Raw genomic sequence first — 17,466 nt, 5'->3', positions numbered from 1 at the left:
TAATCAAGATTCAAATGAATACAGTGAAGTAACGCCATGAGACTTCATCACAAGAAGTATAGAGTTGTTGAGCGCAGTTTCAAAATTTTCTTGCCCTTTCACATCAGAACCAAATTACACACGTTGCATTGTATATAAAAGCGTTCGAAGTACGTCCTGAAAATACAGATGAAAAGCCGAGAGAAGAAACGTCTTGGTTCCAGTGGTTTATTTGTCTTGAAGTTAGCCAAAAATCCGCGAACGAAGTCTCTATTTAGCCAATTGCAGTCACAAAATTGTTGTTCATTCCATCGTCTCGTGATCTTTGCATTCACCAATCATACTTTACTGATAAAAAGGGGAGTACCAAGCTGCTTTAGCACGTCGCGGTTGTGGTGAAGGAAAGAACGTATGGTCGAGTTTAGTCCGAAGTGCGAGTTGGTCCGTCACAGCCAATGGTCATTATTAAAAATTATAACGACAAACAACGTTGAATTTTTCGCAGTTCAACTCTCCAGCAGTCAGTTGACTCACCATGAATGTCTTTCATTGTTCTGTGCATCCATTGAAGAAAACTTTTCAGGAGAACGTCGTGTAACGAAGATGTCGATAAAATTGGCACAAGAATGAGCAAACTGCATTATACTCGTAGAGTCAAATGGCTTCATCCAGTACACTAAATAACTTAATACGAAGGAATGATTTCATGTTAATGAAGATACCGAGCCAAGTAAACAGGCTCTCCAGGTCTGGTCGGTGATGCCTTGTAGATGTGGTTTGGCGCTGTAAGTTTCCCAGGTGGCCAATATATTGATGTGCACTGGCGCTGCACTGACGGCATTCGTCTCTGGCGTCGACTGTGTGATGTTTTCCCTTTGCGCAGTCCCCCGTATGTGGGATCATAGCAGGATGAGTCCATCGGGGAGTGCAAGGATGTGTAAATAGAAGGCTTGTGATGAAGAGCTGTGTAAGGTGGGGAGCGAACGTTTGCTGAGTACGAGATGGCACTTATTGGTGAACAAGAGGAAGTGTGTGGGTGCAACGAGAGTGCATTGGGGGGAGGCAGGATGCCATACCCGAACATACCTGTGGATAATCAACGAATGCGTGCAGTGAATTATTGAACGTCTTCTGCCAATTCGTGGCCTCACGAATCCTAGAATTCTATGAGTCCTTTCATTTAAAAATTTTCGGAAGATTTTCCAAGTTTGTATGAGTTCCAATAGATGAATATTTGAGATAACACATAACCATGCTCATTGCGCATGGAATAAAAATTCTAATATTAATTAAATTTTTTTCTAGTTTTCCGTACGAGAGAAAGTCAACAAATAACAGAAATAAATAGACCCACATTGTGCCAATAGATTTTATGTGGCATGAACTTTAATTTTATTCATATGTAACGCTAATTTATCATAGTACCAAGTTCCAAAAATTGGATGCACGTATTAAACCGAAGTATATGCGGAAGAGAGGTTTAAGGAGAGGAGTATATGCGGATTTACGATATACAAAGATTGAACAAACTTTTGCCAGAAGCAATTTACAAAGTGTGTATTCATTACAACGAAAATTCTAAATAAAAGTAGTGTTCGTCGTCTACAAGCATGCATATTACATTTACAAATAGACATTGACGGAAAACAAAATTCTTGAGGTATTTACTCAATTGCATGATATTCCAGTTGGAGTGCATTCTCTAGAGAACGCTTTTTATAGAGCAGACGAAAAATGGAGAATTTTTAGCGTTATTGGTGATATTTTAGTTTTTAGAATTATTTTACTGTGGACAGTAAATAAAATCCCCTGGACAGTTTCAATTTTTAACAAAATAAAAAGGAACTATACTTATGCATATAAAACCGCAGAGAAATCGGAAAAAGTATAATAAATAATTTAACATCAAATAAAAACCAAGTAAAAACACGCTATGGACATGGAGGTTCGAAGCTTACCCGAAGGAGGGCTTTTGTAAAATGAATTGAAGTTTTGTCTAGACGTCGTCTCTTTGACGGGCTTGACAGGTTTGAATAGAAAAAATGACGGCGAATACCGAGCGTCAGAGACTGTCGAGAGCCTGTCGTCTCTGTCGTCTCGGTAGAGCCCGTCTCTGCCCACCGCTGCCATTTGGCGGCCCTGCAAACGACGAATAATTAATATTTTAAGGGAAAATTCAAGCAAAATATTTCTGTCTAATTAATCGCTAAATTTGTTTTGAAATTACTGTACAAAACAAAATTCAGATGCAGGTGATTTTATTCCATGAACGTAGCTCTCAACTCCAAATGTTTAAAATCCTATTCATTATTATTTACAAGATTATTTTTACAAAAAAGTAAGGGGAAAATTATCTTTCGTCGCCGTTAGGTACATATATGGTCAAGTATTGCCAGTGCACCTTCAGAATTAGGGATAAATTACTGGCCGTACGAATCTCTCATGGGTATGAACCGATAACTCCTTTTGCACGCAGGCTGCAGCTGAGCAGGCAGCACCAGCCCACAGATGATCCAGCCCAGCCACAGCGGCAGCGTCACGCCAACGCTCGCCCCGATGTACGACGCCTCACGGTAGTTCTCCCGGTACCCACGACACTGACATATACAGGCTATGTTATACAGGCCATGTGATTATGATTATTATGTTACACCCATTAGTGGCAGTAGTTACATGTATCGGAGTGCAGGATATGTGATTACGATGATTGCAGCCTATGCAACACACGTTGTTGTGAAGTATGTTTCCGGCTAGCAAGACTAAAATGTAACCAATAATCAGTACCATTTAAGGCTAAATCTAAAAATATAAATACATGAAATTTAGACTGCAAACCTGGCTGCAACATGATGGCACAGATACAGCTTTAATATACTACAACTACATAAATGCTTAAGAAGCCACCAAAAAAATTTAAAATACGTATCTTTGGGTAAACACCTTTCAACAAAAATTCTAATTTTTAAATTAAATACAGTCTTGAAAACATTAAAATTTGGAAATTTGGGCTTAGCTTTGGCGAGAGTTTGTGCTTATATGAGATAATAAAAAAACACATGAAGGATGTATTAACATTGAAAAAAAAACAAATAATTTTTGCATGTTTTGACTATGGAACGGGACACGCTGATGACTAAAAATTCCGAAAAAATTACATTTTTGTCGATGTTTACGAACGAGGACTTCTTTAATGGCTTCTCTCTATAAAAACCTTCACAAATGAAGAAAGTTCACAGAAAACAATTCATTCACTTCTCACTTATTTTTTGACAGCGTTTTTCTTTGATGCGATGCAATAGGCCCACCTTGATGGCAAGCACGGCGACGGCTAAGGCGAGCAGCATAACGTAGACGAGGGAGAGGAGCGTGTGTTCGTACGTCTGGCTGCACACCGCGCCAAGAACTTCAGACTCAGCAGCGCCGCCGCTGCCGTCAGCTATCCTCCGGCTAACTGTCAGAACCGATGCTGGTATGACTGCCAACCACTGCACGCTGATGCTCACCTGAATTGAAGGTTTTAATTATTGGGTGGAAATAATTATTTATTCTTTATTCGACATTGGTAAACATTGTGAATTACCTGTTTGTGCTCCGCGTATTAACATAACATAACATTATAGTGATGTCGGCGCTAAAGAAGTTTTTCTTTGGTTTCTTTAATTTCATTTGAGCTTAATTCTGGAAAAGACAATTACTGCTTACTTGTTTTGTTTTTAGTGCCTTATTCGAAAGCGCTGCTCCCCTAATATAAATGGGCAAAATAAGAGAGGATATCTGTCTTTGTTCGGAAATACTGTTTGTTTACTCGAGTGTCTCTTAACGGTATATCCATATATGTTGTTTTCTTTATCTAACAGATACAAACCTAACCCAATCTAACTTAACATACTGTAACCTTGAAACATAAGTTAATGTTGTTTCAACTTATTCCTCCCTTTCTATACGCTAACATAACCTAATCTAACCGAACCAAACTTATATCAACCTAACCTAATCTAATCTGACCATACCTAACCAAGGCTTGGTTCATTACATAATGTGCTTTTTTTATTCGTGCTAACCATTCTTAAGTATGAACGCCAAATTAGATTGTCAAAAAAAGATCAGCACCACATAAATAGCCCTGACCGACTCGAGAAACATAGAATAGAAATGAAAACAAATTAATGTAGCCATGTTTTCGATGCTCACAATGTGCCAGGATTATTGCAGAACGATTTTATAACTAAATCCACATACTGACAAAGATCAACATTAAAAGTACTCTCACAATGAAATTTTGTGATGTACAAAATTCTGACCTGTACGAGTACGACAAAGAAGAGCAGAAGCGCCTGATAGTGAGCAGGGAGATAGACCCCCGAGTTGAGCGAGATGAGGAACACGCACTTCACCAGCAGTGAGCCGAACACCAACGCAGGGGCTATGCTCACCGTTAGCCTGAAAAGCCCCAACTTCAGTTATTTATTTTATGAGTTAAATATAAAATTTCTTATAACTATTTAAGTATCATAGCGCTATTTGCTGCAATCTATCTAATTTTCATGTTTGAAAATGTATCTATGAGGTCTGCTGAATATGTTTGGAATGTCCTATTACTAGAGCAATAGTATGATAAACTAATCATGATACAATAATGGTCATACTCTATCTCATTATTTCAGTAAGCGTTGATATTATTATTGAGGTGACCTGCTTGTCGCACACGCGACCACTGAAGGTTGCAGCGCCAGAGGCACGCCGCACAGCGAGCACAGCAGCAGCCCCAGCAGGAGGCCCTGGCCCAGGAAAAGATGGCGCCGCGACGGCGTCCCGTGCGCTGCTCGCACCAGGATGTACACCTGATGCCAGACGATTGACGGAATTACAAAAATGAAACAAATATACATAAAAAATACAAATTTCTTCCGTGAATTTAAAATGAATTCACCCTAATCATTGATTTCCTTCCATTCATATTCCTAACTTTACCCAAAGTAATATTTAAAGCAATTCCACAGCACCATAAATTCCACGCAAAGCAATGATTTGTTGTAATAAAGAAAGCCTCCGCAAATAGATTATTTATTCCTAATAATCCAGCCTTCTATCTTAAAATCTGCGATACTCTTCTACATTAAAGCATATGTCAGACGAGTATTCACTCTGGTTGAATTCACAGTCACATGAACATCTCATCTCACTTACTTTGTAAAATTTGAGGCCACAGTGGCACCACAACATTTGAATATGGCATCGCTATAACTATTTCGCTTCACGTTCATTGCAATATTCAGGTACGACAACAACTCTTCGTACTATCCGGCGAGCAATGGTCACCTCGAAGGCAACAATAGCAGCGGCGTTGACGGCAGAGGCGGCGAGCAGCGGCACCGTCCACGGCTCCTGACGTAGGAAGGGAGCCCACGGCAGCAGACTCTCCTCCTCCACGACCTCCCCCAGCACCGTCGACGACAGTAGTAGGTCTTCGCGGTGGGTGGTGACTGTAACATTCAACAAATGAATACATTGCGCACATGTCGTCGCTTCAGAATTTTTGTGAAAAGTAACAGCGCGAGGAATAATTTTTATTCATTATGATGCATAATTATTGCTGTATTAGATATCATTTCTAGTCTAATGCAGTGAATTGAAATTTATTTAGAACTGACAGTTATATGTGATAGTTTGTTTTTAATGAAGAATTTGTTTGCATAATGAGGTAAAAAAACTGTCGAAAATGTAATAAAATTATTGACGAGTGAGTTTATGTCTGAAAAATTTATGTCACCTCAAATAAATAGCAAGATATATGATTTTTTTCATGCGTGATCCATTCGTTTTATGAGTTCAAAATTTTCAGGAAATTGTAATTTCCCTCCTAATTATTCATTATCATTTTAATAAATTATTTAGTTTAAATACAGTAAGTAAACAGACCGATTTTCATTAAGTTTTGTCCTATGAGCTCGTGACACTTTGTAAAATCTGGAATTACAGAGAAAAATAGCGCCGTGCGCATTATTACAGACTGATGTGATTTTATCGAAGTTACACTAGTCAACAATTTAATACTAAGGAAAGTCCATTGACAAAATAACACACACATAAAAATTATTCAATCATAATTTCATCTAATGATGAAAGCACCTACGTGCCAATATTTAGAAAAACGGTCAGCATTCTGAAGATCAGATGAAGTTATTCATGTCATATTCATGCCAAAAGTTATTCAGTCTGCGGACAAAGCTTCTATGGAAATTTATTATTTTATTCCACAACTATGCACGAATCGCCTATTAATAACAACAATCGTACGAAAATAAATATAGGAAATGGAATACGAGTAGCGTACCATTTCTGAGCACCGCTGGGGCGAGCACGAGACCTCCGATGTTAGGACGGCTCTGTGCTGCCGTCATGAGGCGCGGCGACAGGCGTGACGGGTCCATCTCATCACCGATGGCCGTCTATATTGCCTCGCGATTATTGATGATTAACTACTAAAATCGCTTGGAAATTACTGGGATAACTTGTGTTATTTACACTAAGTTTCATTGCTATTTCGTGCGAATAAGATTTTTGTTCCAATATATTTTCACTCCGCATGAGTCATCACATTGTTTCACTTGAATAAATCATAGGTTAAATTGAAATGAATTTAGAGTGGAAGTGAGTAATTTCAATTACTTCAATAAATTGAAATAATTAAATTTATATACTTAATAAATTTTGTGTGACAATTTTAACTTATTTCACGCTCACTATTTATTAATGTCGATAGACTCTGGATTTTTTTTTCGTGGGGCTTTGTCTATCCCTTTTGTTTTTGTTTAAAGGAAAATGTCATGGTCTTAGGAAGGTAAAAAAGATGTGTTCGCTCCTCTGTTGAAGGTTGCGTCTTCCGTTCGATTTTGCTGTTGCCTTTGAACGCGTCCGAGTAATGGCAGCTCCTGTAGCCTATGGAATGCAAAGAGAAAAAAATTAGAAAAAATTTTAACACGAATCTGTTAGAAAAAATTTTAAGAAAGGAAAAAATTATCATTCTGAGATTTGGTGAAGAAATTGAGGCGCAACTGCACCATATGAGGATTATCAATCTGTTAGAAATATACTTTACAGAGAAAATACAGATTACTATCAACTTTAATTGTTCCTAAAATATTTAAAAAATCATCTCTAGGTCCACATTATTTATTTTTCCATAGGCGTCGGAAAACAGCTGTTTGTTCACATAAAGAGAAGGTTTGTTCAGGGTACAAAACTAGCTAAATTATGGTATTCAGAACTCAAGAAACGGATATTGACCTTCGGAGGCGAAGCGCATAAGTTTTTTTATGGTAATAAACTGAGTATTAAGTCTGCTAATAAAAAAAGTGCGTATGCATAAATGCGACAGAATAAAATTTGAAGTAGAGACTTGATTTTCGATGATATTGTTCCATACGTAAAATTATTTCCCGAAATTTGCATGGGTGCGCCGCCACGTCAGGTTTTCTTGGCAGTCTGTCGCAAAAAATGCATGGCCATGATTCGCTATCAGCTCATCTTCCGTCATTGTCCTTAATGACTTTTAAATGCAGACCCTCGCTTCAGCCTCATGAGTCTTCATAATTTTGCTCGAAAATAATGCACTACAATTCTGATGAACTTTGAAGAAGAGTTCATTCACTTCGTTTTTTCTGTACAGCGAGCGGCAATATATATGAAAATGATACTTTAAAAATATTACTGTTATTTTTATACTATAATATGAGCTATGTCGAATTTTTAATTATTCAAAGCTTTTGAAGGAATAGTAATAGCTAGCTAGCAATTGTACGGAAAAATCAATTCAGTTCGTGTAGCAGTTACTTGTTCTTAGATTTTGGCGTTCTCAAATATGCGCAAAACGTATTTTTAATTAACTAAATTAAGCATAAAGCTGCTCTAAATTCACAGTACTATTAAAGTTTTGGTTGCATCATTTGAGAACATAACCACGATATAGGACATAACAATTGACGATTTGAATTTGGCGAATTCATCGGAGTGATGAAATTCTGTTGCACCAAAGGGCTCGAATCTGAAGTGTTTATCTTGTTTTCCGATCAACTAATTCAAGATTGAGCGTTCAACGAATGACTCTCATCCTTCAATAATAGCAAGGTATCTGCAATTAACAAGAATTTCTGTGTAGAAAATATTTTTTTATTGTTACTGGAAATTTATTTCAGATACACAACTTCGTCGTCCTGCTAATTTAGACAATTTTAATGAGAGCCATTTTCTATAAGGCTAGACATCCGCTGCCAAAGATTAATTTTCAACATTCCATGTCCATAATTCTCTCGAGAAAGAACTGAGCTTGCTGGCTTCACTTCCTAAACAATTTAGAGGCAGTGCAGTATAATAGCTGAGTTAGCGACTAAATCGGCTCATTAAATGCCCCTAAAGATTTTTATTAACGAATTCGGTCGCTTTTATTGCTTTTATGAAGAGTTGTTACTGAACGTCGTGCAAGCGAGCTGCATTTCGCTCGTTCTGCTTCTTGAGTTCGCGTATCTGAGGTGTGCTAACTCAGCTTCGCTTATCAAAGTTGCTTTAAATTACCGTGAACGCTCAATTAAAGTTTCTTGAGGATCATGAGTCGGTATTCAAAAAATTAGAAGTAACTATTATTAATATTAACGAGTTTGCAATCGCAAATCAATCCAGGCAATCAGTAGAGGAAAGAATGTTAATGTGGGTGAATTTTCATAGAGGGGATATTTGTTCGGTCGATCCTGCAAATAAAATTCTGTAGTACAGTCAGAAATCCTTTGCTCTCTGTGCATTCATTGGTATCTTATTATCATATCGTGGTAATCGTCGGAGTGCCTTACCATGGAGTGGCTTTTTTTTTTTCCCCCTTTGGGGTTGATTCGGAAAAATAGAATTATTGCCTTAATTAGATTCAATGGCTAAACTCATCATAGTGCAGTTTAATGCATGAAATAAAGTAAATTTTAATTGTAAAGAATGAATTCACCAATTTATTTTCAATACGCACCAATTAATCACCTCATTTTCGAGCCAATTAGAAGTGAGCTCCCGAAGAGCACAGAGCCCAGTTGAACCGAGACGTCGACTCGCGCATTCAATCAGTCATGACACGAGCTTTGTTTGCGGCAAAAAAGTCACGCTTGCAAAAAATTTATGTTTTCATTACGGAGGAGAAAGTGGCAACCGAATCGCACTATATGGCAGTGCAGCGCACGAACGATCTTAGAAAAGCTACTCGAAATGATTCACGAACAGCACGAAAAAATGACGTGTGAAAGCGTGAGATGGTTCACTCGAGCGATAATTATCACAAACGTTATTACTGCTCAATTTCGGACTGAATTTCACTGAAAATCGCAAGTTACTTGCTCTCTATAAACTTGTATATGTTCTTTTACTTTTATATTCTAATTTTCGGAACACAAAAGCAGTTCTTAATAATAAATAATAAATAAGTATAAAGTTTTTTAGCACCTGATTGGTTAAAAAATTATAATTTATAATATTGAAATAATATTGAATTATAATATGATTCAATTAAAACTATTTCATTATAATTTTAATTAGAATATAATTATGATGAAGTTAATAGTATTGAGGATATTTTCCCTTGCGGAACAAGAGTTTATGCCTAAGTAGTGATCGCAATTATACATGCGTTACACTGACATGCATGATAAATTAGTAAGTTGTATTAATTCATGTCTTTGCTTTGTTTGTAGTGTATTTATTTGTGGTTGATGTATACCAGGTATATCAGAAGGAGACGAAGGGTAATTGTTTGTTATTGAAGTCATTCAAAAATTACTCATCTTATTAGATTTGTTAAATGACATATTCGTTATTTGTAACTTCTTCACCTGCAAAAAGGCTTGGATATTTATCTAAATTGCATAAATATATGAATGTTTAGTTATTTATTTATCAAAAGTGCGTAAATATATGAAGGTTTATTTATTTATTCATTAAAATTGCATAAATATTTAAGTTTGATGTAAATGCCCACCACAAATGAAATCAAATACTTGTAGCTAATGTTTTTACTTGAACTCTCTACGATCTAATGTCAATGCGGTAATCAAATTCACCTCATCGATGAATTACGTGATGAATTTATTTACATGAACCTGGCGACTTCCTTGGGCTCAATAAACATCGCATCTCTGCGCTGCACCACATGGCGGACGCCAACTTAATTGACCGCGCAGATCCTTCCATGTAATCCTCTCTCTGAGACTTGAAACGTTGGCTGATTACACAGAAGGTCGCAATAGTACTGTAAAGAGGTAAATTTATTTACTTCGCCATAAGTATAATAAAAAAAGATGAGCTATAGGATTAACGCCTCGCGGGAGAGGAGTTCGGAAGGCATTTCACGCAGAATTTTTTAAAGCCTCATAAAATAGGCTGATCTAAAAAGAATTAATGTCGGAAAATAGGTTTGATTCTATTTTTTTTACTAATTTCTCACTTGAACACGACTTAAAAAGAATTCGAGTACAGAGCATTACAGCTGATCTGAACAATTTACTTTCGTATATGAAACCTTTGCTCTTTATTTCTTAACGAAAATTATCTCACTTGAATGAAGCTCCTCAAAGTGATGAGTTGGTAGCGTGTGAAAGTATTCGCTAGACTCGTCCTGGACAAGCTAGACGCCTATGTAGCACGGGGCCCATGTGCTGGAGTGATGTGCGAGCAGCCTAAGATATTATTCATAACGCGAGAAGAGAGCAGTTTGCATACTTCAAGTGTTTGGCTTATCTAAGAGCGAAGTTCAACATACGAACATTGCTTTGCATACAGTATGCATCATACAGATCTGAGGAAGTTTTCTTCCAGAAGGTTGTTGGTAGAAAATAAAAGATGTACATACTTGAATGCAACTGGGAATAATTTACCATTGACGGCCGCATTAAATATAACGCCATTGCAACTACACCCATTTTATTCTGCAGCATTTGTATACAGAGAGAACGGCAGGAAACAGCTATTCTTGGATTTTCACGACAATTAATTATTAAGTTTAATAGTTTTCCTTCCATTTTCATCGCCCCATTATGGCTGGCTAAAAAATTATTTATTGACAACTGTCGTGGAAACTGGAATTATCAACGGCTGGCCTACGGGCATTCAGGGTACTTCCATCATGTGGAGAAATCTTTTTACACGGATGTACTAAGCCTGTTTACATTTTCTAAGCCTGAGAAACTGTTGGTAAACAAGGGTTTGGCTCATGAATGATGACAGATGTTATGACTTGAATGAGGAAAGAATTATTACCATCAGCGACGTATTTTAACTTTCACTACTTCTTACATGAACTTATAACTTATGCTTCCTAAGAAAATTCTTTCTTCTCGTGTTTGTCGTAATTCAGAATTTTAGTACTATAATTGTTAGTGAACTTTATGAAGTAATGCCTTATTAGGCCATCATCCTAGTGGTTATGTGTCTGTCGGATGCCTCTGGATAAATATTATGTGGTCTTTGAGTGGTCATTATTAGAGTTCAAATAATGCTCCCCGTACACGTTTTCATTGATGATATTTTACATACACACAAACCACGATTCTATCCTCTGATATATCAATAAAATTTCTTCTACTGTGAGCCCCACAATTTCATTTTTTTCAGGGCGTTAGTATAAATCTTTGAATTTGACAGAAAATTGATTAATCACCAGCAATTTGGTTTATTGTAAAAACATTGCATATCCCAGCGTGAATTGGATTTGCTTCACTTTGGCCCAGGGTTTCATGTCACTCGGTAGCATTTAGCTGCACTCACTAAGAATAACAAGCGTCGGAAAACCACAGAAAATGCGTACTGTAATTGGCGAGCATCGAAGATCTCATGCATGAGGATGCATAAAAATAAGGCCGTTCGAGAGCAATCGAAAGACGCTAGTTGATTTCTCTACAGCAGGCAGAGCTCAAGAGAAAGCCTGCCGTTGTTCTGCTGTCTTAGATGCATTTCAACTCTCGCCCTATTTTTCCTTAACTTTTCGTCTGTTTAATTTCATTGCAGCACCACACTCCAAACTGTTGAGGAAAGTCACGAAGTCGGAGTTAATTTGATACAATTTCACGAACTTTGGCTGTATATGAAGCTGCAGCGTCGAAAAACTGCTAGACTATATTTCCGTACATATAACCGAGTCATGTGCAGTTATGCGGACTCCAGTGAGAGCTTTGCCGCAAGACATTGTCGGCCACTGAAAAGGTGAGTGATGCGTTTTAAGAGAGGTAATGCGACATACAAGAGGTGATGCGATGTACAGGAGGTAATGCGACAAACAAGAGGTGATGCGATGTACAGGAGGTAATGCGACATACAAGAGGTGATGTGATGTACAGGAGGTAATGCGACAAACAAGAGGTGATGCGATGTACAGGAGGTAATGCGACAAACAAGAGGTGATGCGATGTACAGGAGGTAATGCGACAAACAAGAGGTGATGCGATGTACAGGAGGTAACGCGACAAACAAGAGGTGATGCGATGTACAGAAGGTAATGCGACAAACAGGAGGTGATGCTCTGTAAAGGAGGTAATGCGACAAACAAGAGATAACCTTGAATTCGAAACTGGTGATCTGGGGTGAATCACAGAACTATCTTCGTGATAGAAAATTCAGACGGACTTAAACCAAAAATCAACTGTACCTTCAATTTCATTGAATTTTTTTTCGAATCGGTCGTGAATGTTCACACAGAACTCGCGTTTTGGAGGATTTTGCCACAATTTCTGTATTCAAGTTTGAATTTCGCAATTCAAGTTTCAAATAACCTTAACTATATACCAGTCATAAGCATCTCATGGGATAAGTTTTGGCTGTACAAAAAAATGATAAAAGTAAAAGCTAACGACACTGAAAAGGAAAGGTGATCTGTCAAAATCCATGACTAGCCCATCCTACATTTATTAAGTAACCGCCCATGTAAATCCTGACTTACTCGGTCTGTCCTTTCACTGGCCTGCGTGCTGGGATGGAGCCTATGGAGCTTAAACTTTCATGTCCTCTTCAGCTCGCTGCCTTTCACTGCACTCTGATCACGGTCCCGTTTGATGCCCTGTTTTACATAGTGTTCGTGCACTCCAGCTTCGTTCAGTCATGTATTAAATGATTGGCAAGCGCCATCGACTCGGTCGACAGCTTAATAGCTGACGACACATTTCTACACGCGAAGATTCCTGGGAATAATAAACTGGTTTATTTATATATTATTTTATCCTACGTTGAACCTAACGTTTATTAAGTGCTTGCGTGTTCGCGCAAGGACTAGCATGAATCATGGAATAATATCTTGTTCTAATTCTGATGTCATAGTAGCCATATAAAAATAAAAGATTAAATTCCAGGCAATTTCAGTAAAAGATCAAACTCTAACCGAATACAATTATAAGATTAAACTACAGCCGGAAAATATTATTAGATAAAATTCAAGTAGAGTACAAAATTAATTGAGCAAACTTTAATTGAATACAATTTAAATATCGCACTCCATCCGATTCCAATTAGCAGTTCAAACTCGTGCACTCATTTATCCTGTCCATATGAAGAGCTATTGCGATCAGTGCATGTTTTGAGGGTGTGCCGCCAGATGTTGCGTAAAATACCTACAATAAAAGATCTATTCGTAATGTGGTCGGCCTGACGAAGTGTCTTCGGTCGTGAGTACTTGACTCCGAGACGGAGATCGTGTGGTGCAAAATACTTAAGAGGTAAGAGCGAGCTGTTCAGCAATTCAAAGTATAGTTCACTGCCATCGAAGGAAGAAAATTGCATCACAACTGATATAAAATTTATACCGTGAACTCAGGTTTTACCATTTGCCAGGTCACAGATGCAAGAAAAATTAATTTGCATACACTTTAGAATCGGTAACATGAACGTTCGAGGTTCTACTAAGCTCGATGTAGTGAATCCCGAATCGAACATGTTTAAAAAATATTATAAATGAATACGATCACATATTGCCTCAATTTCTCTGCGACGTGAAAATATTTTTATTTGCTTATATATACGAGTATAGTCACTGATATTATAAATTTGAAATAATTCAATTCCTTGATTTCAAAATGTTAAGTGAACTGTCATACTCACAAATTTCGTGTTTTCTGCACTATTCCAACTGAAATTCAAGCGTTTTCGAAGAATTTCCTCTAGAATTATTCAGTATTTATGCATAACAGCTTTTAAGTCATTTTCATCTGAGGCCATGGAATGCTGAGGAGTAACTATAACATAATTTCAGAATTTCTGTATTATTGAGCCTGCAGATGAACATTGAAAGAGTTCATTCATTGTAAATTTAACAATTTACCTGAAAATAACTGATTTTTTTTAACTTGATATTTAGTCCTATTATCATTAGTTTCATATCCTTAGTTCATGCCATTAGCTTACTATATATGGCGACGAAGAGTTAAACATTCAAACCAAAGAGGCAGGGATCAAATCTCTGCGATAAATCTTAAGTTGTTTAAACTTTAAACTACAAGGTTGGCGCGGGTAGTTGAGCAACATGAATGAACAACATTACGAGCAATGTTCTCACATTGGTTGTAATTCAAGGACAGCTCGTTGGGTTCAATGAGAGAACTTCATGTGAATAGTATTAAGATAGTCTATAGTTTCCTGTGATATATACCATAAGAATAATTGAAAATTGAACTTTTTCGGTGAGGCATGTCAGTTAAACGAATTATAAACAGAACAAATAGTAGTTGATACATATTTACAAAAAAAATGGAATGCTAACAAAATATAGACTATATTCATTAGTTCTGAGTTTAAATCTGCGACTATTGAATCATTAAAGTACATTTGTGTAGAACTTGAATCGTGTCGTTTCAAAGCGCTTTCACAAAATGTAAATAAAGTAAGACAAATTATGTTTGTAATATGAAAATTTCTGGATTTACCTGGAGCCCGAGCGAGCTTATACACAACGGAAAAATATGAGCTGGGTATGATTTTGTAGACTATATTTCTATAGGTCGTCATGCATTCCTAACTAAACCCTCATTAATTTATTCGCAGATAAACACCATATTCGAGATTTGATAATGAAATGCTTATCGAACTGGAATATTTCCTGTATTTCTAATAGCTCTCTGCTGGAGTTCAGTATGTATAGTACAGAGCGTGTATAGAACAGAGCATGTATAATGCTATACATGTATATACATTATACAGAGCAGGCCTCCCGGTCGGCTTGCTCTTACTTTCGACGGCCTTAACTGAATGTTTGTGTCGGCGAAGACTCATATTTTCCAGGCCTTTTGACCCTCTGCATGGGGAAAAAAAATCAGATCTCACAGGTCGAGAGTGCTTATAAAATGCAGGCCAACCAAGTGTGGTCAGAAGAAGCGGTCAGAAGCAGCAGCTCGGCATTGGAAATGTCAGTACGCGCATGTAGATGACGCGAGGAAAGGTCGGCACTTGCAGAAGAGGTGCAAGAGATTCGGCAAAAGGATGTGTGTGTAAGAGAGACAGGGCAAGATAGGATTTACGAGCGTCTGAACACAGAGCGCTGTTTTAAATACTAGCCGGCTAAACGACCTCAACCAAATTAATGGAAAGTATTAGGTAAATGAAAAGTGGATGTTGATGTTGAAGTAGCAACAGTCCATTAAAAGCATACATAAGTGAGAGGTGCTCGGGTGCGGAAATGTGTGTATGAATGAACGATCAGTGTTCAGACATGGTGGTAAGTCGCATAAGTGGTATTAACGACCATAAATAATGGCGAGACTTGACTCATGTATCCTCTATTTGGTATCGTAATTGATATACTAGTTACATCACTTGAAAACGAAAACTTTACTAAGTTAAACAGCAGTCGTTTTGCTAAAAATACTAAACCTTTTGCTAAACCTTTGTACATAAGAAACCCACATTTAATAATTGTGAAGGGCTTTAAACAATCATCAACAAGAGGCATATCTGTAACTCGTCATTAGCGTAGTGCACTCTGCTCATATCATCGGTGTCAATGCTAAAATATTAAAAGGTTTAAAATAAAATCCAGACTAACGAAAAAATTTGGGCGCTCGAAAAAGCAATAATTTACACAACTTTTAGAGAAGTCATACATCAATGTGTCGGGAATAGGAATTTCAGATATTTAAAAAAAACTTCTAAAGAATCCAACAGTTTAGAGTTTTTACTCTTCTAAGCACCCACGTTCCCTCATCAGCATGCCGGACGTACGGTGCTTCTAGCCACCAAACCGGAAGGTTTCACGGAAACACAACAGGTTGAGCAGCCATAGATTACACTTTAAAATGAGACTGTCTACATACTTTTTGTCGCGTTTAAGCGGCCTGCAGTCAAGTTGTGACATTGCCGCATTCCAAAGGCTGCTTCCGAGATGACGTAACGAATATTATACACCCTCTATCTGATCCCAGTGGCAGCAGTGACTTTTACTGGAAAGTAAATGCCAGTTAACGATCTATGAGCTATTGTCAACGTAAGCCAGATGATTTTTAGATTCCATTTCTCTCCACTTTAAAACCATGAAGCAGATAAGTATTTCTCGCGGAAGGTACAGTATTGAACATGTTAAATTATATGGTCGTAACATATAAGTTACGCTCGTGTGATAACATTCACCTTTAGTTCATAATTGCGCTACAATGAAATTATGCCAGTAAATTATTGCAATTTACTTAGTATTATCCTGATGTATAGTCACGCGAACGGCCACATGCAAGAAGTTAAGTTTCAGAACCGTCACCTCCGCTCACAGTTAACGGCGATGTCGAACCGTTCTTCATGACACATTTATTCTGTTGAAGAGCGCTTCAGCATTCACTTCTAAATAGTGAAACAGATATCACTTTGATCGTATAAATAAAAGAGGTTGATTCACTGTTCAACTGTCAATCGCGTATGCGATTCATTATGAGTACAGGACGGATGGATGAATGACACTCGTGAAAAAATAGCAGCACAAAGGAGACAGAAGACAGGCTGCAGCCTCTGTCCACACGTAGAGCTCTCTGTGCTCAGTAAACAAAGGGACGTTGACATTCGCAGGAAACGTTCGTTGCCTTTCATATGTAACTGTCATGAGCGAGGAAAGCTCTCATATGTGGGTAGACATTTCATGTGCTGCATGCTGCCATGAGCGAGAAAGGTTCTTCTATGTCTGGACACACTACACATTTACATATGTGACGCGCCATGAGGAACTGAGGAACCTACGCAGAAGTGCACATACCAAGATAAATGGAGGCCTCAGCAAGCATAAACATTAACAATGTGAACGTAAAATATGGTATAACGTACTAAATAACGTAAGTTATGAATTATAATATAATAACTATGCACAACCTAAATACGATATAACGTATAATAAAGCGCATAATATGAAGTCTAATATAATTTATAAGCAATTGTACAAGGTAATATTACATGTAATAAATAACTGCCAAAAGTAAGGGGCTTACTCATGCATGCACAATTACA

General features: G+C 37.5%; 1 protein-coding gene across 1 annotated transcript in view; it reads right to left on the bottom strand.

Annotated features, from left to right (window-relative positions):
• LOC108676663 overlaps positions 1-17,466 on the bottom strand; it is a 32,122-nt gene that overhangs the window by 1,923 nt on the left and 12,733 nt on the right. Inside the window, exons 2-10 of the mRNA XM_047881748.1 lie at positions 6,314-6,918; positions 5,299-5,462; positions 4,672-4,820; positions 4,281-4,419; positions 3,285-3,482; positions 2,441-2,576; positions 1,938-2,174; positions 693-1,065; positions 514-614 (exon numbers count right to left, since the gene is read on the bottom strand). Of these exons, the coding sequence (XP_047737704.1) occupies positions 514-614; positions 693-1,065; positions 1,938-2,174; positions 2,441-2,576; positions 3,285-3,482; positions 4,281-4,419; positions 4,672-4,820; positions 5,299-5,462; positions 6,314-6,410 (1,594 nt within the window). The 5' untranslated portion in view covers positions 6,411-6,918. The remainder of the gene's footprint in view (positions 1-513; positions 615-692; positions 1,066-1,937; positions 2,175-2,440; positions 2,577-3,284; positions 3,483-4,280; positions 4,420-4,671; positions 4,821-5,298; positions 5,463-6,313; positions 6,919-17,466) is intronic.

The sequence above is a fragment of the Hyalella azteca genome, unplaced genomic scaffold (assembly GCF_000764305.2).
Source record: "Hyalella azteca isolate HAZT.00-mixed unplaced genomic scaffold, Hazt_2.0.2 contig8774, whole genome shotgun sequence".
In the NCBI taxonomy this organism is placed as follows: domain Eukaryota; kingdom Metazoa; phylum Arthropoda; class Malacostraca; order Amphipoda; family Hyalellidae; genus Hyalella; species Hyalella azteca.
This window is presented reverse-complemented; position numbering and strand designations above follow the sequence as displayed.